The sequence below is a fragment of the Cladophialophora bantiana genome (genome assembly GCF_000835475.1).
Source record: "Cladophialophora bantiana CBS 173.52 unplaced genomic scaffold supercont1.8, whole genome shotgun sequence".
NCBI lineage: Eukaryota > Fungi > Ascomycota > Eurotiomycetes > Chaetothyriales > Herpotrichiellaceae > Cladophialophora > Cladophialophora bantiana.
The window spans coordinates 1,627,168-1,648,516 of record NW_015971582.1 but is presented as its reverse complement, the minus strand read 5'-3'; the positions used below and the strand labels follow the sequence as shown (position 1 = coordinate 1,648,516).

Here is a 21,349-nt window from a genome sequence, read left to right as displayed (position 1 = left end):
ATATCTTGCATTTGCTGTTGGCTGTGCCATGGAACCATTGGGCGAGGGGAAGCAAAGGGGAAATGCACCGATTGGTAGCACAGACATGTCAGGCGTGGATACCATTTGCTTCTTCGAGCTCTCTTCACCTCGGTCACCGGTTGGCGCCACAGATCCCTTTTTGGACACGTCGATTCGGCGATGATGCCAATGCGGTAGATGGAATAAGCTTCGCGATTGGCGAAATGAACGATGTTAGTCCGAAGGTCAATGTGCTGGTCAGTCACAAACCCAACTAGGACCGTAAGATCTGGAGCCTAACTACTTTCAAAGATGATGTAGAGGCGGAAACGATAAACTGCAGTAGAAATCATTAGCTAGGCCAGGCATAGGGTTGTATTTTCGAAGATATCGTGAAGAATGGAGAGAGTAGACCTCACCTGAAATTCCGCTCAGGCTTTGCGTCCCGGATGCTTGCAAGAGATCCGGGTTCGATGTCGGAGCACCATCGCCTAGGGACGGGAAGAGATAGTTGCGTACAGGAAGATGTGAAGCAGTCACGATATAGCAGTCATTCGAGGCATGTGTAACGTACCTAGATCACATGACAACCATTTAGGCCCCACATTTTAATGTGTATACTTGTTTTATATATATTAAAATTTAGTCCCGAAGTGATTGTCGACTGCCCTGGTAGGGTCATTAGCCTAGTGGAAAGAATGGTCCAATGCCTTCTTTACCCAGGCCTTGCATAAGAGCGGTTCTTCGGGACTCTCCACATTCACACTGCACATCGTGACTGTGGTTTGACTTAGTTGTTCTTCGGAACTCTGGCTTAGGTGATTAATGAGTACCTTCGGAGATGGTGATCAAAGAATCGGACCTACCTTTGTGAACACGTTTCTTTTTCTTTTTCTCTCTATGGCTCTCAGGCCGCATGCTGCTGTGTTGTAGCTCTTTGTGGATGTAGTGCCACAGCCATTCTGCCGTTAGCTTAGCGGCGAGGCTGTGGAAATGAGGAAGGTGCCAGTGCCACTGCTGCACAATCGGAGTGAATGTGTTGAAGGTCTGGCAATAGCACTGCAGCAGCCAAGAGGTAGTGGTTAGTGACATCTAGCGAGTGGATTGCTCCCATTGTCCCTATTGGCGTTTTCGCGGTGTTTTGAGGCAGTATCACTTTTCCGAATTTCCTACCTTTCCTCCTTCCAAGTGGTCCTTGCATGCTCTGATTTTCATCCATTCTCCATCAAATCCGAGCGTCGCTTGTCATTCTTTGATATCCTCGACAATCAGTTAGCCTGGACTCCCTCCAGTAGTTGTGAACCGCCCTCCGCACAACACTCAGTCCTCCTACCTGTCCAACGTAGCTTTCGTCAAGCTGCCTCCAAAAGGCACAAAGCACAAGTAAATAGCTTGAACCTGAAGAAGGAGAATCGACAGTTGCAGCAGAAGATGGAGGACTTGAAGGTCGTTGAAGACACCTCGCAAGACACCGGCCCCTGATGTCACGAAACCGAATATGACAATCACGGCAACCATCCTTGCAACGCCGCACCTTGCTAACATCTGTGCAAGGGTGGTTCTTGCCGGAAACCTTGCCAGTACTTGTAAATGTCGCCAGCTCCTGAGGCCAGGCGCTTCACCCGCGAGGCGCAGTGTGACATCGGGCTGATGTGAAGGACCTCGTGCAAGAGAGCTTGATTTTCGAGGTCTAGCGCGCCAACACCAACATCGTCAACGCCCGGTTCGCTGGGTTGATGGTGTATGGGCCTACCACCGAGTTCAACCCGGAAACAACCAGAAGCTTCACCCGCGGCAAGAGGCCGCCTTCAAGAAGTGGTGGTTGAGCGTTAGCATACCTCAATGTGTCCCTGGAGACATGGTCAAAATCGCTGTTGTCTTGTGGCATGCGGACGAGGCGGGTGTCAAGCAGGCTGATTTGCCTGACATCTGGACGGACGTGACCGCCCGAATGATTGGCAATCATCTGGAGAAGCTTGAAATGCCAATCTGGGACCTCGAGATTCAGAAGTCCTATCGCAGTTGGGTCAAAATGCGGGAGCGGTTGTTGGAGGCAAGAATGGCAGCGGCCAAGGCCAAAACTGATGCCATGAAAGCTGATGGTTCGAAGAAGGAGTTGAGCAAGAAGTTCAAAGAGATACAAACCGGCCACGAAAAGCTTGTTGCAGTCAAGGAACGTTCGGGGGAAACGGACAACAAGTTTACCAAATTGGGGGCCTCTTTTGTTGATGCCATCAAAGCTCAAGACATGGAGAAGGCTGCTCGCCTTGCAGCCGAGTGGCGGAAAACCAGTAAGGGAAAGAGCAAAGCCAATGCTGAGGAGTTGGTCGACGAAGGCGAGAAGGATGATGATGAAGAGAGATCTGAAGAGGACGAAGACGAGGAGATGGGTGACGACGGCGACGACCCCGACGACAGCGATCACGTCGAGGAAGGTTCCAACATTCGCTGTGGCAGACCGGGCCCATCCATGAGTTTGCGGATCGAGAGGCGCAAGTTGGCCCTCGATGAAACGCTCGCTCCAACCACATAACCACCGATCCTGCGAGACAGCCAACCCATCGAGTACAGATGACGAGGCGGACGACGACGCTCTACATCGAAGTCCAGAACCGGCTGAAGTAGGCCGGTTCCAAGCAAGCGTTCTGGGTAGGACGGACGGGAAAGGAGAGGAGAGGAATTTGCGATAGATAAGCAGTTGGCCAGTCGACTGCAAACGAAAAAGAAAAGTCAAATGCTGAGGTGGTTGAGACAGTTCTGAGTTGGCAGTACCTCGCACTGACCAATACCGACCAATACTGACCATGATTGATAATAAAAGACTAGGCGTAGTTTGGTGGTGGAGGTGGAGGGCGGCAGCGGGGGAGACTGCGCCTCATCGCCCCTGGAGCCCCCGGACCGCAGTTCTGACAGAGGCATGTCAGCACCCGGCCGCACGAGCAAGCACCAGCCACAATCAGGATTCATCCAACCCGCAATCCATGGAGAAGACAGGTGCCAAATGCAATGAGTCCTTTTGAAGAAGTGGAGGTAGTCTATCGGTATCGCTAATACATGTGTCACAGAGGATGGCCATGGCTTTTCACCGCTCTTCTGCCCCCAGCGGCGCACACACCTCTCTCTACACCTTCTTCTTCAGGTTGAGGCCACCAAGGTATATCCGACCCGCCAGGAAGAAGAAACAGCCAACAATACAAACACAGCCGCCCCACAGCTGAAGGTACAAAAAACCGCCGTGATCGCGAGTGATCAACTGTCCCCCGATCGGCGAACCCGTCAAGGCTCCTATCGAACCTGCTGCAAAGACTGTGCCCGTACGCACGCCAATCTCTTTGATCGGGGACACTTGTGCGATCAGAGCCGGCGTCAATCCAATGGCAGCACCCGAAGCAAACCCGAACAAAGGGGCAAACACGAGCTGACCTGCGTTGCTCGTGGCCGGAATCCAGACAGCCAGGATCAGGATGGCTGTCAGGGTGCAGAACACGGTCATCACGTTGAATCGCCCAACCCGGTCTCCCAGCAATCCTGGCAACGTTCGACCAAAGACAGAGCCCGCGTTCAGGATGGAGACGAGGTACTGAGCCAGCTCGAGCGACATGCCTCTTCCGTTTGCGACGGCGGTGACGAAGGAGAAGACCGGGAACATGCCCCAGTAGAAGAAGAATGTGGCGAGAGTGAGCAGGATCATCGGGACCTCTTTGAGCGGGCGGATGAAGGCCACGATGCTCCACGGACGGCGGGTTGGAGGAAACCGCGAGCGCAGAGTGAAGATGGCGAAGGTGCACAGGCCCAGAATCAGAAATGCGCAGGTTCGCATCGCCCACGGAAACCCAGTCTCGTCGATCATGCGGCTGACAATGATAGGAAACAGGACGCCGCCGAGAGAGCTGCCTGCGGCGGTAATCCCGATGGCCATGCCCCGCTTGTAAAAGAACCATGTCGAGACGCATGAGACGGCCGGGGTGAAGATGCAGCAGGCTCCAATGGCACTGCACACGCCCTGACTGAGGAGGAACTGATAGTATTCCTTGGAGATGGAGGCCATCATCAACCCAAACACGTGCAAGAAGCTACCGACAATGAGAAGCTTGGTCGGGCCATAGTTGTCGAAGATGAAGCCGGCTACGGGCCCTGTGGCGAGCATGAAAAATGTCTCCAGCGACGGAATCCAGGCAACGGTGCTGGGCGAATATTGCTTCAGTTCGGCGCGCATGTAGTAGTCTTGGAAGACACCGATACAGTTGATCCACCTGGCAGAAGATGTCTGTTAGCACCACCATACCGCCAGACGCCACGGGAAGAAGCACACATACCCCCAAGAAACGAAAAAGCAGGCGCCAGCAGCAGCGACAGTGAGCCAGGCCTGAGCACCGCCGTCGGGAAATGAAGTCGGGTCCATCCATGGGTTGGGCGGCTTGGGCGGCTCATTCTGCGTAGGCTGCTCAAGCGACGACTTCTCAGTGGCTGAAGCCGAGAGATCTTTGGAATCTGGCTCGACGCGGTTATCCTGCGCTTCGAATTCCGGCTCCTCTTGGACGGGTATCTGCTTTTCTAGATCTTGCGACATGGCGGCAATTGAGACGGATCAAGGGGGTTGGTCCGTCAGGGGAGGGTTTGGCCTATCGTACAAACGAATCTGGGCTGCGAAGTGGAAGGGCTGCGGCACTCTCGACTCAACTCAACGCTGACAGGAACAAGAAGAGAAAGAGAGATCTGGCCCAAAAAAAAGGGGACAAGTTCGACCTGCATGCCGTCTCCTGGATTATTGATATATCGAAAAGTCGGAAGCCAGATCCATTTGCACCCGACATGTCCTGCTGGAAAAAGGACATAGGACCTTCGGCCTTACTGAAAGCGCGAGACAACAACCAACAATGCATGCTTGAACGACGATTAGATTAGATGGACCAGCTTCATTGGACCGACCAGCTCCATCCCGTTCGATGCTTCGTCGTTTCAGAGAGTTCGCCGACCTGGGGTTGTACGAAGCGGTACCCACAATGCAACCTCGCGCATAACAGATGGCTCGGCCGATCTTGATCCAAGAAGAATCTTGCTTTGGGCTGCTTTGGGCTTTGGGGTCCCAGGTCTTGGGCTCTCGTCTCCCTCGTCTCGGCCATTCAGCCACAATGGAACTGCATGTCGCTTCTCCGGGCGGCTCAACCTGGTCAGGCAGCAGATCGACCAGCGAAACCCCCTCGACTCGACAAGCAGCGGAATTAGCAAACGATCTCTTTCCGACACAGGTCGACCATGTTGGTAATCCAACTCTCAGAGCTTCGGCCGAAGTTCTGTAGGCGGACTCTCCAGGCCGTCAATTGACCCCGAGCACGGGGTTCTGGGTAATGCACTTGGCGCTAATCATGTTTCCGCTTTCGAGGGGAGAGGTAGCGCCGAAAACATCGGGCAGAGTGAACACACTTCAACCATGGCCAAAACTCCCCTTCCCTTAACACAGGCGCTGTCGATGTCTATTTCCGATGCAACACGATAGTCGACCGAGAGAGCAGGTGATGCGACACGAACAAGTCGGAGTCGGCGCCTTTTTATATAGTTTGGAAAAGGGGTGAGGCGGCCCCGTAAGGCTGGTGACAGCAATGAGCTTACGCGGTGCGCCTGACCCGTCTCTCCCAATCACCCCGGGAGCGAATGACGGCCAGATCATGCATATTACTGCCGGAACATTGTCTTGTACCCAAACGCCGCGACGAGATGCGCAGCGCTGTCGACGGCAACCAGCCGGAGAAGGCAAGCGATCTAAACATTGCATTCTATGATCATTCTCGATCCAGATTGTACTTGCTGGCGTCCTGTTAGATCCCGTCATGCCAGCGTTCACTACTCGGTACAACGATTCCATTTCTTGTTCCCCCTCATCCTCTCCTTTCCTCCATGTCTCTGCCATTTCCCCGTTCTGCTGCAACCTATCTCATCATCGACATATAGGCAGCGGCCGCCTCCCTCCTGGTGGTCTTCTGCTCCACCGTCTCCGGCTGGACCCGCGGCTTGTCTTTGTTGTTGTCCTTGGTGTGCAGGAGCGCTTTGAGGCTCGAGAGGGTGGAAGTGCTCTGGATAGACGCCGTCTCGGTGCTCACGGCCTTGGACTTCTCGTTCATCGGGGCAGGCATTTTTCTCGTTGAAGATGTTGTTCTTGATTATTGTGTGCGGTGGTGGCGAGGACGAACAGGACTCGGGTCCCCGGAGACGATCCAAGGCAATCGAATCTTCGACAACGAAAAGAAAAGAAATATGTGCGAACGCAGGAGGACACCTCGCTCAGTGGGTTCTGGGTGTATACACAAGGTTGACACTGAACAATGAATCTCGGATGAGGGCAGGCTAGGCCAGGCAGACACCCTCAGCTTCCCTTATATGCTCAGTCCATGTCGGTACTCACATATCCTTTTCCAGTCCGGCTCCACAGCGACGAGAACGATTATTTGCTCGCCTTGCCGTCCCTGATGACTCCCAAACACGTACCCAGGAGGCGGCATGGACTGGGTAGCAGCGGTGGTGGCCTTGTCCGTCCCCATGATCGCCGTAGGTTGCTTAATAGGTGCTTGTATGTTGTCTCCTTTACCCCGTTGGGGTCGGTTGGTGCCTGGCCTGGCCTAGCCATGTGCTCATCATAAAATGGCGCATTATGCGTCCCTTGAACGCTATGGAATAGTATGGACATATGTGCGAGTACGAATACGTACCATACCCCCGTAGAGGTTGCCTTTAATAATGACCTGGAAAGCCAAGCGTGACTAGGACAAAGCCAAGAGGTCGTCTTGCGCCGTTCTGACTCATAATGGTCGCTCGCTATGGAGCACGATGCATATGGGGTAAGTGACGGAGAAGTCCAACTACCTGTTTGTTTGTTAGTCAGGTACAAGGTACAGAGTACAAGGCCAAGTACGCGGCACTCTTCAAGGTCCTGGGCCTCAAGCCTCAAGCCTCAAGCCTGAATTCCCAGGGGAGTGCCGAGGGTGATTGATTGGTCGGTGCGTATGGAAGTCTCCCACCACCTTCGATGATTCCCCCTTTCACTGTGGAAGTACCTCGTAAGAAATAGGGAACACACATATCCTGTTTCTTCTGTCCATTGTCTACTCAATCCTCCTAATGGCCGACCAGACCATGTACAGAGTACTCCGTACCTACCAAGGTATTCGTGGCGCTGGGGGCGCCCAGTCCATGCATGCGTCTGTGCTCGTCATCTCAACGGCTGAATGGATGGATCAAGAGATCAATGGACAGATGGGTGGACGGCCGAATGACTCAAAAAGCAGCAACATCTTCCGGAGGAGCAATAGTGCTCCTTCCGCCTGCTGACTCGATATCGATAGTGGTATGTAGTTGCCGTTATTTGCCATCCCCTCCCTCTTTTAGGCCGTGAAATGCCATCGCAGTAGACCACCATGTCGGAATATGGAGGAGTATTGGAGCCACCCAAGAGGAGCCGAGGTTGTAGTGTTCGCTTCCCCAGTTTATTTCTGACCTGGTGGCGCTTCTGACATGTGCGACAGGTTTGGGAGAGCTGTGCTTGTCTTCACCGATGAATGCGTGCTTTGGAGGGGGAATTGACTGGGGATTTTCTCCCACGGACCAGCATCATGTTGGGCGTGTGTCTTCCACCTCAACATGGCTATCTCTTCTCACAGGGTCCGGAACCGACCACCCCTATAAATTGCCCCTTCCTCGATCGAACGTTCTTTTTGGCAAGGAACCGTCTCTGCTTTGGGTACGAATCACATCCAACGCATGTTGTGTCCAGGTGCACTTCTAAGTACCACCGGCCTTGGATTGTAATCCTGCAGCCGAAAAGGGTCACGTCGTCTTCGGCTTGAATTACCGGCGCAAAGATGAATTTTCTCCAGTATCATGACATCAAGACTCTCCAACCATCGGCTGGTATCTGACGCTTGCTTGAAACGAAGCGTTCAGACGGACCAACTGCGCGGCCGACAAACTCAGATCTTGCATCTTCTCACGACCGTGATACGCTCCGAAGGTAGGTGGGGATCTTGACCGGTGGTTGATGCGGGATTGCCGTGTTCCTTGCCTGGATATTGTCAATTTGCAGGCCAATCTTCAATAGACTCGTCATCTGGTGGCAAGAATAGTTTGGCTAGAGATATGCAGAATCGCAGGAAGAGAACATGCAAGGATACATCCACTGGGGGTTGAGGGGCGGGAGGGCGATGATGGGATTGGGGGTTCAAGCGGTGGACAGGTCGTCGATATCGAGGCCGGCCGGCCGGCACAGACAACTCGCCATAATCCGACCGATGCTGCTTTGCCAGAACGCACGGCGTAGATCAGGGTCCGATAGCGACAGCGCAGGGGTAGCGGACGTCAAGTTGCACCACTTGATCGAGTGGTACAGGTCATATTTGACTAACTTTGGGCATGCAAGATGCTCCTTTTGAACAGTCCAGTCCTGCAGCAGAAGCTCTGGAGCTTGTCAAGATGCGATGGTGATCGTGATTCCTGAGAGAGGCCGGATGGAATTCCTGTACCTCCTCAGAGACTGTCAATATAAGCGAGGTGTCACAGCCTGCTTGTTGCCTCTCTTGACGCAACTGCCTACCAGTCAGCCAGTCAGCCAGTCAGCCAGCCAGCCAGCCACGGGCATCCGGTCAACGGCAGCTCCCCCAGATCACAACAACAGTAAAACCACGGTGAGTCCCTCTTCAGTGACCAGTGGCGACGGCAGCAGCGGCACATTCAAAAAGTATAACCAGCACGGGCCAGCATCCCTCAAATAGTGAGGAGATGCCCTCTTCACGCTTTTCTCACGTTGGGGGCTGAGAAAAGGGGATGAGCTCCGATGCTGGCCCCGCATTCCGAACGGGGCCATCTGCGCTGTTAAATACTCGGTAAGGACCCTTGTATCACAGAGAGAGGAGTAGGTTCGCGGTGCCGGGAGGAGGGAGATAGGAGGGAGGTCGGTGGTGGTTGGACGTTGGTGGTTGGTGGTCTCTGGCCATTTAGCGAGGTGCCTCTGGTCCCTGTGCGGTCAAGAGTCCTGACGGGGCTAACTGGGGCAGGACGAAAAACCCATCTGGTCCCCGACGCCGCCGACAGCGCCGAAATTCTGCCCGCTTCACCTTCCTTTCGCTCCTTTTGCTGCTGCATGATTTAGATTCCGCAGCCAAGGAGCCTATGGCACTGCATTCTTCCTCCATATCAGCTGATGCCCGAACCCTCACCGAAAACAGAAATCCCCCGTCGTTGTCTTCGGTTTGCTGCTCAGGCTTCGAGAAGCATATGCTCGCACCTCCCCCAAAGCTGCCTTTTCAACTGATTAAATCTGGCAAGCCGAGTCACTCGAGGGATAGTACTTTGTCTAGCGGCCCCTCCCCCAGCTTTTTTCGCTGAATCTGGTGGTTTTCTGATAGGTCCGCCACGAATCCTCCTGAACGGCTCTGTCATCATGGATCCGACCCGGGGCCAAATCCAGGCAACGGCCGGACGTGAAGAGACACGGCCAAAGACTGAAGCTTTAACTCAGGAGGAAATCAACGAGCGTCTGCGCCGCAAGCGTAAGGCGCGAGGACAGAAGGCTTGCCATCCCTGCCGGCAGCGCAAAGTTGGTTGCAACTATGCACAACCTTGTCAAAAGTGCATCGATCGCAACCACCCTGAGCTCTGCGTCTATGAGCCCGTGTCGAAACGAGCAAACATCGACGCTTCGGCCAGCAACGTGGTTCCACCCGGCGCTTCGAACGACGGTCCGGTCACGGGATGGAGCAGGATCAGCGAGAGATTGCAGACGATCGAACAGTCCATTCAAGAGCTGCGAAACGAGTTGAAAGATCTCGCAGGGCGCGACGGGTCTCCCTCGACACTGGTTGGTCGGTCCAGGCCTGAGGGAGCGGGACGAGACTCGAGCAGTGACGGTGCCGACCAGGAGAACTTCGCCATTCACACGGCCAACGAAGTCACCGGCGAGGCGGTCCATCTGGGTGGTAACTCGGTGCCAGCCATGGTCTTTGCCTTGAAGAGCGACCCCAACGAGTATGATGTTCAGGATCTGCTCGGCAAGAGCATCTTACCTCTGTTCGGCCTGGATAACGAGAGTGCCACTTACCCGTTCGTTGATCTTTGGGGCTTACCTCACGGATCCTATGCCAGACTGCAGGCATTATGCAGGCTGTTGCCCACCGACGCCGACTGCCTCCAATTCTTCGGACAGTACCGAGACACGGCCCACGTTCTTTTCCCCGGCGTGGTCGACGTCAAACAGTTTGAGGGCGAACTCACCCATTTTCTCATCAACAAAGCTGCCGTAACCAGGGATGCCCCCTACGAGGCGCTATCCAATGACAACATTTACGGCAAAAGTCTGCACTGGGTAGGGTTGCTGTTCGCCATCCTCGCATCTGGCTATCAATGCTCGTCGTTGCCACGGAAAGAACGCCAATTGACTAGTCAAGTATACGGTTAGGAGAAGATCCTTCGTTGTTCAATGGGCCCGCTTACAGTGGTGCAGTGTGCTGTGCATATGAATGCCTCCGCATCATAAATTATTTGTCCAACTCCAAATTGCTCGACATCCAGACTCTGTTGGTGTTGGGGAACGTCATTTCCAACAACATGAACTCCGGCATCGCCTGGTGCCTGCTTGGTAGGTGCCGGTCCTCTCCAGCCGCTGTGGTCCATGATGCCGGTGCGAAATTCCGTGCTGACCGACACATTAGGATTGACCATCCGGATTGGACAGAGCCTTGGTCTCCATCAGAAGACCTTCCGGACCAGCTCAGACGCCGAGAGGGCCATACGAGAGGAACTTTGGTAGGTGGAAGCGACTTCCAGATCGGCTCCCTCCCGTTCTTTTCTTTTGGTTGACCACACATGTAGGTGGCGGATTGTGTGGCAGGACAGTCTTATCTCGATCACCTTTGATCGAGCATCATCGACTCCTACCATCTCGCATCACAAATCAGTTCAGTCCGCCGAAAACACGTGGTTGTCATATACCGACTGCATGAAGATCTTGTGTGAGACCGGCCTTGAGATTGTGCGAGAGAGGAGTAAACACACCGATCCCCGGCATGAACTCGCCCGGATCAACCGACATCAGGAGGAACTGGCAAAGATGATGAAGCACTCGTTGCAACATCTCAAAGACGCCACGGCATGCCAGTCGATGAGGGATCAGCTCGAACATTGGAACCTCTACCTTCATCGCTCATATATCTTGTCCGAACTGTATCGGTCAGCATTGAAACGCAGACATGCCTCGCCGGAACTGAGCAGCTTTCGGGCCCCATGTTTGGAGAATATGGCCAACACGGTGGATGCATTTCTGGGGTTGTCAAACGTGACTCGGTTTGCCACTCAATCCTGGGCTGCGGTGCATCGGTCTCTGAGCTCGGCGCTGTTGCTTGGGATTTTGAAACAACCCCAGAACGATTCACGTGTCCGGACATTGCTTGACAAGCTGATTATGGTCATGTCGAGCATCAACTCTTCGTTGGATCCCACCGAGGTATCTGCGCCCATCTCGCGAGCTGTCAGGGCCCTTGCGCGGCTCAACGCACACCAGGGCGCCGAGGCCGACACAGAGTACGGAGCGGCTGGCCATGGAATCCTTGGTTGGGATCGAAGCGCCAGTTCGGATGCCCTTCTGTACGGGGGCCACCCTTCGAATGAGGCATCTGGGGATGACGCTGGTCGTTCTGAGGATTCGCCTTATGAGCTGATGGAGAAGATCTTGTGGGGATCCCAGGGTATCTCTCCGGTCTGAGGATTGAGGTGAAGGATATTATATGTCTCTTGCACGATTTCGCTATTCCGGACGCAACTTTGTGTCGCGTTTTGGGGTAATATTATAGAAGCCATGATGGCCACTCCCCTGCAATTGAACGAAAATTGGATTCTGGAAGAACCTCTCGGCCTTCCCTACTCTTTTGCATTTTTCCTCCTCGGATTAGCAGCAATACCTTGGGTGACAGCCCCTTTTTGAAGCATTCGAGTCGATGCCGGAGGTGATTCGTTCGGGCAGGCTCGGATGTATTTCGGAGGGGGAGGTGGTGTGGTTGAGAACCGGGGTGGCCCGAGCGAATATTATTGCACAGGCGCTGGCAGTCAGGATTGGGACAAGCTCGGGGGGGAGGGCTTGGGAGGAGCCAGCCATAAGGCTTGGCTCAGGAGACGTCGCAGGCTCGGACTTGCAGCGCACATGGTCGGAGCGGGTCCTTCAGAGCCCCCAGATCTGGGTATTAGCGAGGTAGGGACTGGTTAGCTGGCGAGCAGGATAGCTGCCTCGCTCCCTACCGAGCGAGGAGCTACCTCGTACTCGGTATATTACCTAACAAGCAATAACAATTATCCGCACCCGATGATCTGAAGGGGACTGGCCACCATAGGACCGTAGCTCCGCGCCTGCTCCGTGAAGCGCGAAACCCCAAGCTGGTAGCAGCTCGTCCGGATCGTCCTTTTGCGTGCCTGCGCCTGCGCCTCCGCCTGCGTCGGCGTCATGTCATCTCCGAGTTTCAATCAGTCCGCAACCCGCCATCACAGCCGACCCTATGTACCGGGTAATTACCACGTTCAATCTGCATCTTCTCCAACCGACAACACGCTGCACAACATTGTCCCAACATGGCTACCAGGTCTCGGTTATATAACACCCTACCCACTCCCTCCCTCTTGCCACGGATCTACAAGTCCCACACTCCAATCCTCCACATCGAATCACCACCGTCACTGCTTCATTCACCTCACCAATGGATCCTATCATTCCCCAACAAGACTCCCTGATAGACATGGACGACTGGTACAACTTTACCTTGCCCACCGGCGAAATGGCTGAGCCGTTTGGATGCTTGTCCCATTCTCTTGCTCCCTACTGCCAGTCCAACCCGGCCGACTTCACCCAATCACCGCAATATTTCACCAGTCACGAAACTCAATATCCCTGGGACACCATTGATTCAAGCCTCTTTTATCAGAGCACACCTTATCCTCAATATGTGCTGGGGCCAACGCAATCCTACCGCCTGGACAATCTCCTCGAAGCCCAAAACAGCGATTCCAGCAACGACTATTATCAGCTCCCCGATCTGGAGCCATCTCTTTGTGACTCGTCGGCCACTTCGGAAATCGAAGATTGTGTCCCGACCACGACGAGACTGCCGCAGAGGACGCAAGATCCGACCCCCAGGCGCGGACGGAGCCGCGAGAAGTGCGCGACCAACAAGCCCAGAAAGATTGCGTCAAAGACGGCCGCGTCTGTCGATCAGACGCGCCCGCACAGGGTCTCCAAAATCAGGAGGGCGAACTCCAGAGACAGCGAGGACCCCGACGGGGCGCTTGCAAAGCAGGCACACACCGAGATCGAGCGCAGATACAGGAACAATCTGAACGCAAAGATGTGGCAGCTGCACCGCACCTTGGAGGGGTCGAGCCGGATGAGCAGCAGCAGCGACGACAGCGATTCACCACGGCAGTCGGAGGAGCAGCGGCGGCGGCAGCAGCAGCAGCAGCAACCGGCGCGAAAATCAGACATTTTGAGCAATGCATTGCAGTACATTAACGAATCAGAACTAGAAATGCGGCATATGACGGACGAGATCTTTCGATTGAAGAGCAGACTAGCGGTCCTGCAACGGATGGTCCAATGCGATGAGAATTGTGCTCCTCTGAAAGAGATAATTGGAATGGAAATGGCATCATGAAACCAGATTCTCCTTGCTCCATCTTGTTTTTGCTCTATTTTTTTGGTGGTTGTGCGTTTCTTGCGTGAGGGTTTCGTCGGTCTATCCATAACGGCCTGAATGCCTTGCACATGACTGTCGACCGTAAATCCAGGTAAGAACTGTCCAGTCTATGCCTCAGAGACGCAATCTACCTGCCTCGCCGCGCTCGATCGCCCCATGGCTACATGATAACGACATGTGCACCAGAACCCCGGACCTCGAAATCGAAACCCTGAAAAAAAGCTCAAAGCCGGACCCTTGCTCCGAACAAGGTGGCCTGGTGGCCTGGTTGCCTGGTGGCCTCGGCAACCCCCCCTTGGCGACCAATCCGCCTATTATTAAACGGCTGGCCAGACCGCAACGGCTGACTTGGGGGCTGTCTCGCCACCTTGAGGCCCAAGCTGACTCGCAGGAATAGAAGAGAGGAGTTTGAGCGAGGCCAGAGCAGAGACTCAAGACAGGAAGGCACAGAAGGCTATAGAGGAGGTATATGCTTGTTTTAAAAGGGACTTACTATATATATATATTGTAACAAGGGCAAAGTGGCTGTGTTGGACTGGTCTTGGACTGGTGTAAGGGGAGCAGGAAGGAGATTTGGCTGGTCACATGTCAAACCAAAAAGGACTAAGAGGTCATGACAGTTCACAGAGCTGGCAGAGGGCCATTCTTTACAGTTTTGAACAGAGTATTCTATGTTTTTGATATCATCTACCTGTTCCTGAGTGTTTTAGCGGTCCTTTCCCACTGCTTGATGCTGCCGCCGTGCTAGGCACTCGTTACCCTAGCCGCTGCTTCTCTGGGGGTGGTGTTGGTGGTGGTGTTGCTCTGTCAGCGCCGACCAGAAACGCGTTCTCGGTTCCCGACCTGCTGGACGGGCCCCTGTGCGTTGTTGCACGTGCATGCCGCACCCCTGAAGTGCTCTGTTACAATATATACATATATATATAGGTATGCATGGGATGTACGACTAACACATTCCCCCATCCACCAGGCCCCTTTTCTCTCCTCCTAGACACTAACCAAGGGGAGAGGCAGACGGAAGGGGAGGAGACACGCCAAAACGAAGAGAAAAGCATCAATCACCATCGTCAACTACACATCATGGCCGTCAAGGCATAGTTACCTAGTTAGTTACATACGTACGAGGTACGGGGTTACCAGTTATCTCGCTTTCCTCCCCTCTCAGTATACTCAATGCTCAAACCCAGGACCCGATACAACACCTACACGAGCGCCCTTCGCCCGTGACCCTGTAAAATAGATTCATTCCGTCCATTTCTTTGAGCTCAATGAGCCTTGTGTTGAAGATGTCAGGCCGAGCCACCTCACTTCCCCCTTTTCTTGCTCGCGCCCTCTCGCCCTTCCACCTTACAAACGCGCAATTTCTTTCAGGCTTTCAAAAGGAGAAGAAAAGGGCAAAAAGGCGGCTGCATATTTATTCCCTCCTTTTTGAGGATCGACACCCTCGGTGGTTTACTCCCTCACACGCGGTCGATTACCCTCACTTAACAGCTGACAGCCCCTGGTGCCCTCAGGAGTGCCTTGAGCACAGACCACTCCTCGCATTTGACGAGGTTCTTGATCGTCCGCTCCTTGTCCTGCAAGTGCTTGATCTCGTCGGCCATGTGCCTCATCTCCACTTCCGATTGGTGAATATAGTCGATGGCGCTGTTGAGGATCTCGGACTTGCGGACCCGGGTGGGCGGTTGGAATGTAGGGACTGCTATCATGTCGCCGCCGCCGCTGCTGCCACCACTACCACCACTGCCTGTGCTTGATAAACGAGACCGCGGGCTGGGAGAATTCACCTCCCTGAGCACGTAATACAGCTGACTCATTTTCCCGTTGAGGTTATCGCGGTACCGGCGCTCTACGACCGAGTGAGCCGCCTTGGCTTCCTCCAGTGAGGCCTTATTGCTCTCGTCTGCCAATGACTTGGAGGTTTGTTGTCGTGAGACTCGAGGCTTCCTTCCCCTTTTGGCGCGTGGTTTGGACGCGGTCTCGTCCACTGAATCTGCATTTCGGGCTGCCAACTTTCGTCTGGATCCCCTTGGACGGCCGCGTGAGGGCGGCTTAGTCGAGACCCATGGTACCACTTCTGACCAATTGACGGCCGACACCGCGACAGTATTCAGCGTAGGGGAGTCTGGCTCCTGGCAATCCTGCGGTAAACCATCCCCGGTGGAGGCCTGTTGTTCGAAATTGATGGAGTTTGCGTGGTAACAATCTTCCGGAGTGGTGGATTGAAGCGTCTCGTAATCATCAAAGGATATGGGTGGCGACAGCGGAAACTGTGAGGGAGGCCCTGCCCCTGTACCGAGCGGCTCGATGGGAAACGTCGCATTATGTAGCTGCAGATGTTGTTCTTGTCGCAGTAAAGGACCAGGTTGGTCTTTCAGATATTCGTGGCGGATAAATGGCTGAAATATCGAGACGTCAATGTCATTTAACGGCTGCAAGACGAAATTCAGTTGTCAATACCAGACAATGACATCGGGGTTGCTTGGGGTGTAATTGATACCCACCACATTGCTAATGCCAAAGTCCACGAGAGAGTGGGCAGACATTGGCATATAGTCCATACAAACATTGATGGTTTCCCCAAGTGGAAGACCTCTTTGGGGACAATTTACTGGGTGAACGGATTCAAAGGGGACTCTTTTGATATCTTCAGGAGAGAACCGTTATCACCGGGCTGATATACATGGTCTTCACGATCAGCGTTTGCGTCAGTTGCAAGCTTGGCTGAGAGGGGCGAAGGGAACTTCCCTGGACCTTTGGGGCTGGCCAGAAGCCCGAGCGAACCAGGAGCCAAGCGGCGAGAGTTTACCAGGTACCTTCGGTTGGCGACTGCCGGATCAGAGAAGAGACTGCAAAAGACGCGGACGAACGACCCTGGGCGAGAGGCCGTGAACATGTGCGTTGCTGGAAGTGGAGTATTCGTCGCGGAAGACTTGTAAGAAGTACCAAGTAGACTGGCACGGTCTCGGACCAGCATGGGCATATCCACCAATGCTATTATTTGGAACCATCTTCCTGGCAATTCCACCAGTCATGCATTAGTTTTGCTCACTTGCTTGAGAGCATTCCCTAATTGGGATAGGCTTGCTCGGGTTGCTCGGTCACTTCGGCGGCTTCGGCGACCAGGACCAGTCAGGCTGTAGCTCTTTTCGCATGGGCCAATGAGCATTCCTTGTATATCCATACTGGGACCACGGGGAATTAAATCTCAATCATGATGGCTGAGAACATGGATGTTGTCCTCAAGACGTCCTATATTGCCACTGATGGCTATGAACGGTCCAGAGAGGCGCAAAAGCCTTGAGGATACGTAGCCTTCGGTGTAACGGGTCCAGCCCACAAGGATCTTTGGTGCCAAATTGACTGGGATACCCGCAAAGCGGACGGTAATCCTCGAAGCGGGCGGGTTCTGTGCTTCAAGAAGATCGGTGATCGAATGTTTCTATAGGGTAAAACATCGCAGACGGTGCTCGACTGGTGTCAACAAGTGCGAGAGAGTCGCAAAGCCGGGCTGTTTCTGTCCATACTAGTACTAGAATTCAATCAGCTGATTGCAGCCACTCGGTCAAGGTGGGGGGGAGGAACAAAAGAGAGATTGTTTGAGGTAGAACGGGGAGTGGGTTGAGTTGGAGGAGGATGATGATATTATATAGTATAGCAATGCTGGGAGCATGTGTCAAGTCACTCTATAATGCACATCTCTTGGTTGTTTCACGGAGCCCTTTGGGACTGTCACCGCATACCTTTTCCGGACCAGTGGTTTGTGGGCGCCATTTCTGGGCAACTCCCTCCCTCTGTACTTGTAGAGTCTAAGCCAGGAATCTTTTTTTTTCCTCAGGTGGTGTGACCATTTCCAACCTCTGGGGAACGAGCTACCTCATGAACGGTCGCTTTTGGACTCGAGCAAATCAGATCTGCGGGCGGTCAACCGACTCTCAGTACGATAGCGCGGCGACCGTTAAATAGTAGTAGGTAAGCATTACCGAACAATCTTGATAGTTCTTTCAATTCATCATTTCGTGACTCTCTGTCGACCCTGGAACATTCGAAAAGCTTGGAGAATCAGAACTCCAGCGTGTCGATGCCATCTGACGTAGCTTGGCAATGGATTTCGAGAAAGGGGTGGGCAAGTGCGCCTCAGCGCAGTGGGTGCAGGCGCTTTCCATGACTGAAATGAAATTTTCGACCAGGTACTGCACCGGCCTCGTTCTTGCAAGATCGTCCATGGTGCACAACATCAAAGCCGAGCTCAGTGATCGCTGCACAAAGATTGAAGACTGTTTGACGGCCGGGGCAATGACCTGCAGGTGGAGGAAGCCCGTGATCGTACCGCTCAGGTATCGCACGTATTTATCCATGTCGTCGGGACTGGAGCCTCTGTCTCGAAGAAGCGTCCGACAGAGTTCAGCGTTTATGTACGACCGGTGTAAGTAGAAGCTCCAGTATTCGAGCCGAGCTTTGGTGGTGTGGCAAAGAGTCGCATCCCTTAGATACGGGGAAGCCTCTTGGGACATTTCGTTAAGGACCCCCTGATATCGTGATATGTCTTCAAGGCTGGACTGGCCAGCTACTCTGGAAGAACGCTCCCGGACAATTTCGAGGCCGATTTGTGAGATGCCCTTCATGCAATCGTCGTAGGAAAGTTCGCTGGAGCCGGAAATCCCGCTCGTTCTTTGGATCTGGAGTGTCGAAGGTCTGTCAAAAGCTAAGGCGAGCGAACTTTCTTGCCAAATGATGCGCCACCTATTGTAAAGTTAAGACACACTAGGGTAAGGACTCTGGATATGACGGACCATAGTTCTTTTCGGAGCCTCTGAAGGCTGTCTGATGGGGAGGGAGGGGTTTCAAGGTGCAGTCCGAGACTTTGTGCCAGCCGGATGGTCAATCCTAGCCTTCATCAGCGTTGTTCTCTTAAGAATAATGTGCAGCCCAAAGCATCTTACCCTCAAAGCACCATGCAACACCGGCATCGAGGCTGTTGGCCATGACATCGGCAATGACCAACATGGTTTGAACGTCGACCATAGTGGGGTACCCGAGGTAGTTGGTAGATCGCAAGCATTCGTAGGCGCAGCACACTGCGAGGTAAAGTCAGTCGGGGGAAACTAGCGAAGAAAAGAAAGAAGGTATTAATTAATTCATTACCGTATACCCGTGATCTCCAGCGACGCTCTTCGCACGGGAGGGTTGAATATTGACAGCCTGAAGCGAGACATGCGAAAAGCAGCCCAAGCCAATGCAGGTTTCTGACGCCCAGTCCCGAATGCGGTTCCGGGTCTGGGTCGGGTGGTGTCTCTTGGGTGTTTGATCGTCGGGTGAGGAATTCATTCAGGTCGTTCTGGAATTGATCGAGGTCGGGAATGGCTGGGAAAAAGGCGTGGGCAGTCTCGCTGTAACATCCGAAGAGGCTGTGGCAGTCGACGTCGCTCGGGAGCAATTCGCACAGACTCTGAAATCTCGAGGATGGCTCATTGTGTAATCCCCACAGCGCAGAGAAGGGGTAGGTAACCGACTGATTTTCCAGGGCAAAGATAGAGAGCATCTCCTGGTTCGAAATATCCTGTGCCCAGCCCGTGGGACCAGCACTTCCTGTCGCAAGACCTGAAGACTGCGCTGGATGCTGTGCCAGGTTTACAGCTTGACCAGTGCCCCGCGTGTTCGGCCCAAGTGCCTGGCTTGTCCACCATGTCATGTCTCTGTTAGGACTCTGTCGCGATTGCCCGACGGTGGACGCTTCGGGCCTTGGTGTCCACGCCCCCAGGACCCGATCAATGTCATCTTTCACCTTCCACAGCGTCTGCTCGAACAAAGCGAGCTTCTGTCCCGCTACCGGCTCGTCTGAACCTGCGGGGGTGGTGCCGGCGGCAATTGAAGTCGAGGTGTTATCGGGAAACGACTTTGTACGGGGTACATCGTAGATGCAGATTTCGGGATAGCCTCGATCGATGCATGTTTGACAAGGCTTCACGTAGTTGCACTTGACTTTGCGTTGATGGCAGGGATAGCAAGCCCTGGGCGTCCTGTTGTCCCGCCGTTGTCGCAGGAACTCGTCGATGTCCTCTCGCGATAGATCCTGTTTGCGTTGAATGTCCTGGAAACGATCCATGCTCCGTCATGGCCTCGACAGGACAATGTTGACAGCCGAATCTCAGCATTTCTCCCTTCCTCGCGCAGACTCAGCACCACAGCAGCACCTTAATATGAAATAGACAGTCTGGTATTGAATGGTGGCAAGGGCTAGGCCGGAAGGGGCAATCGGCGGGCTAAAAGTCCATCTCGTGTGGTGGGAACGGCTCAGGTACGGGGCATGCCGCCTTCCCAGAATAAAATGGCACGACACTCTCGTTCCACCTTGTGCTCTACGCACCGCCTTGAGAACATCGCACCATTTTCGAATCTAGTGGAAGCCGTCGCACCATTCGTCGAACCTCCTAGAAAAGTCACAAGACTGGCATTGTTCATGTGGGAAAATGATATCCACATCGCCTACTGTTTTGGGGCAGGACCTCGGGACAATATTGGCGCAGGTGCCGACTTGGACACAGGACTCGTAGGACTGAGCAAGAAGTGCCCTGCGACTGCGCCACCCGAGAAGCTGGCGTAGACAGCGGCGAGGAACTTGTGCTCGTTATGCCCGAGGATTAGAACTTCTATCGGAGCCAAAAGAGCCCGAGGAATAAAGGGAGGAACCCGGCGTGAGAGAAATGACCGAATGTCACTCAATATGAGGGGGATGCTTCTTGAATCTTCAACTGCCATGAAAAGAGAGAGAGGGGGGGTTCTTTAATGGGCGTTGTGGTCGCGATGTGCAGTCTGTGGGCTTGTGTTGACGAACAACACCGGGCTGGATGCTGAATCAAAACCCAGGACGAGGTGTCAAGGGTCGTGGTGTGCCATCAAATTAGACCCCCGGCAAGCAGATTTCGAGCCCATTTTCCCGGTGCAGGCCCTTTTTGGTCGCCAACGGCCCGGAATTTCCCAGCCAAATCTGACCCTTTCTGACCCTCACATGTATACCTCGTATGTATACGATGAATGTGGACAGAGTGGCGGTTGTTCCAAGTTCGCCTGTGAAGAAGTTGCCGTCGACGGCCGTAGCGTTGGAATTCCTGCGTGTCAGCCTGATTCTTACCCGAAGAATGAGCCTGGATGAAAGCCGGCGTAATATCGTGTAAAGACTGGGCGCGTCTAGAACTTTTCGCGTCCCGCAGCCTGGTGGGTTGGGCGATCAACAGTCGGCTTTGAAGTTTGAACACGGTGACCAGATCGTCGATCTCAGCTGGGCGGATCAGCGGATGCGCTACTCCATTTTCTGAGCCATGCCCGAATCGATCCATGGAAAATTCTTTCCTTGGTAGAGAAGAAGCCTGGCCCATTTGCGTCCCGGCCACAAAACCGTGTCCGGAGTTGTTCCGCGTTGCCCTCATTGACGGTTTTCCCCTCCGAGGAATGAAAACCCAAACGCCACTCGAGTAACCGAGTCTCCAAACTTCCCAACCAGGGGGCGATTTCGATGATAGACGGCGAGACGGGTCGTGCTTTGGTCGTGTTCGTCTGCATTGTTCGCCCCGATGCTCGCCCTTGTTCAGCTTTAGCTGCTGGAGCACTCGGGAATCTTGAACTTTATGCAG

General features: G+C 53.8%; 7 protein-coding genes across 7 annotated transcripts; 3 read left to right on the top strand and 4 right to left on the bottom strand.

Annotated features, from left to right (window-relative positions):
* Positions 1 to 1,858: 1,858 nt before the first annotated feature.
* Z519_06245 (uncharacterized protein) lies at positions 1,859 to 2,533 on the top strand (the record flags this gene model as incomplete). The annotated part of the gene is made up of 1 exon (XM_016763985.1): positions 1,859 to 2,533. One exon carries the CDS (start codon positions 1,859 to 1,861, stop codon positions 2,531 to 2,533), a length of 675 nt encoding a protein of 224 aa, XP_016620309.1.
* Positions 2,534 to 3,121: 588 nt separating this feature from the next.
* Z519_06244 (uncharacterized protein) lies at positions 3,122 to 4,570 on the bottom strand (the record flags this gene model as incomplete). The annotated part of the gene is made up of 2 exons (XM_016763984.1): positions 3,122 to 4,253; positions 4,317 to 4,570. 2 exons carry the CDS (start codon positions 4,568 to 4,570, stop codon positions 3,122 to 3,124), a joined length of 1,386 nt encoding a protein of 461 aa, XP_016620308.1.
* Positions 4,571 to 5,927: 1,357 nt separating this feature from the next.
* Positions 5,928 to 6,131, bottom strand: Z519_06243 (uncharacterized protein; the record flags this gene model as incomplete). Its single annotated transcript, XM_016763983.1, has 1 exon — positions 5,928 to 6,131. The coding sequence occupies one exon, from the start codon at positions 6,129 to 6,131 to the stop codon at positions 5,928 to 5,930; it is 204 nt and encodes a 67-aa protein (XP_016620307.1).
* Positions 6,132 to 9,427: 3,296 nt separating this feature from the next.
* On the top strand, positions 9,428 to 11,743 carry Z519_06242 (uncharacterized protein; the record flags this gene model as incomplete). The annotated part of the gene is made up of 4 exons (XM_016763982.1): positions 9,428 to 10,436; positions 10,487 to 10,621; positions 10,695 to 10,788; positions 10,855 to 11,743. 4 exons carry the CDS (start codon positions 9,428 to 9,430, stop codon positions 11,741 to 11,743), a joined length of 2,127 nt encoding a protein of 708 aa, XP_016620306.1.
* Positions 11,744 to 12,725: 982 nt separating this feature from the next.
* On the top strand, positions 12,726 to 13,676 carry Z519_06241 (uncharacterized protein; the record flags this gene model as incomplete). Its single annotated transcript, XM_016763981.1, has 1 exon — positions 12,726 to 13,676. The coding sequence occupies one exon, from the start codon at positions 12,726 to 12,728 to the stop codon at positions 13,674 to 13,676; it is 951 nt and encodes a 316-aa protein (XP_016620305.1).
* A 1,526-nt stretch (positions 13,677 to 15,202) lies between these two features.
* On the bottom strand, positions 15,203 to 16,264 carry Z519_06240 (uncharacterized protein; the record flags this gene model as incomplete). Its single annotated transcript, XM_016763980.1, has 2 exons — positions 15,203 to 16,150; positions 16,184 to 16,264. The coding sequence occupies 2 exons, from the start codon at positions 16,262 to 16,264 to the stop codon at positions 15,203 to 15,205; spliced, it is 1,029 nt and encodes a 342-aa protein (XP_016620304.1).
* A 1,458-nt stretch (positions 16,265 to 17,722) lies between these two features.
* On the bottom strand, positions 17,723 to 19,824 carry Z519_06239 (uncharacterized protein; the record flags this gene model as incomplete). Its single annotated transcript, XM_016763979.1, has 4 exons — positions 17,723 to 18,461; positions 18,512 to 18,605; positions 18,662 to 18,796; positions 18,864 to 19,824. 4 exons carry the CDS (start codon positions 19,822 to 19,824, stop codon positions 17,723 to 17,725), a joined length of 1,929 nt encoding a protein of 642 aa, XP_016620303.1.
* Between the last annotated feature and the right edge of the window lie 1,525 nt (positions 19,825 to 21,349).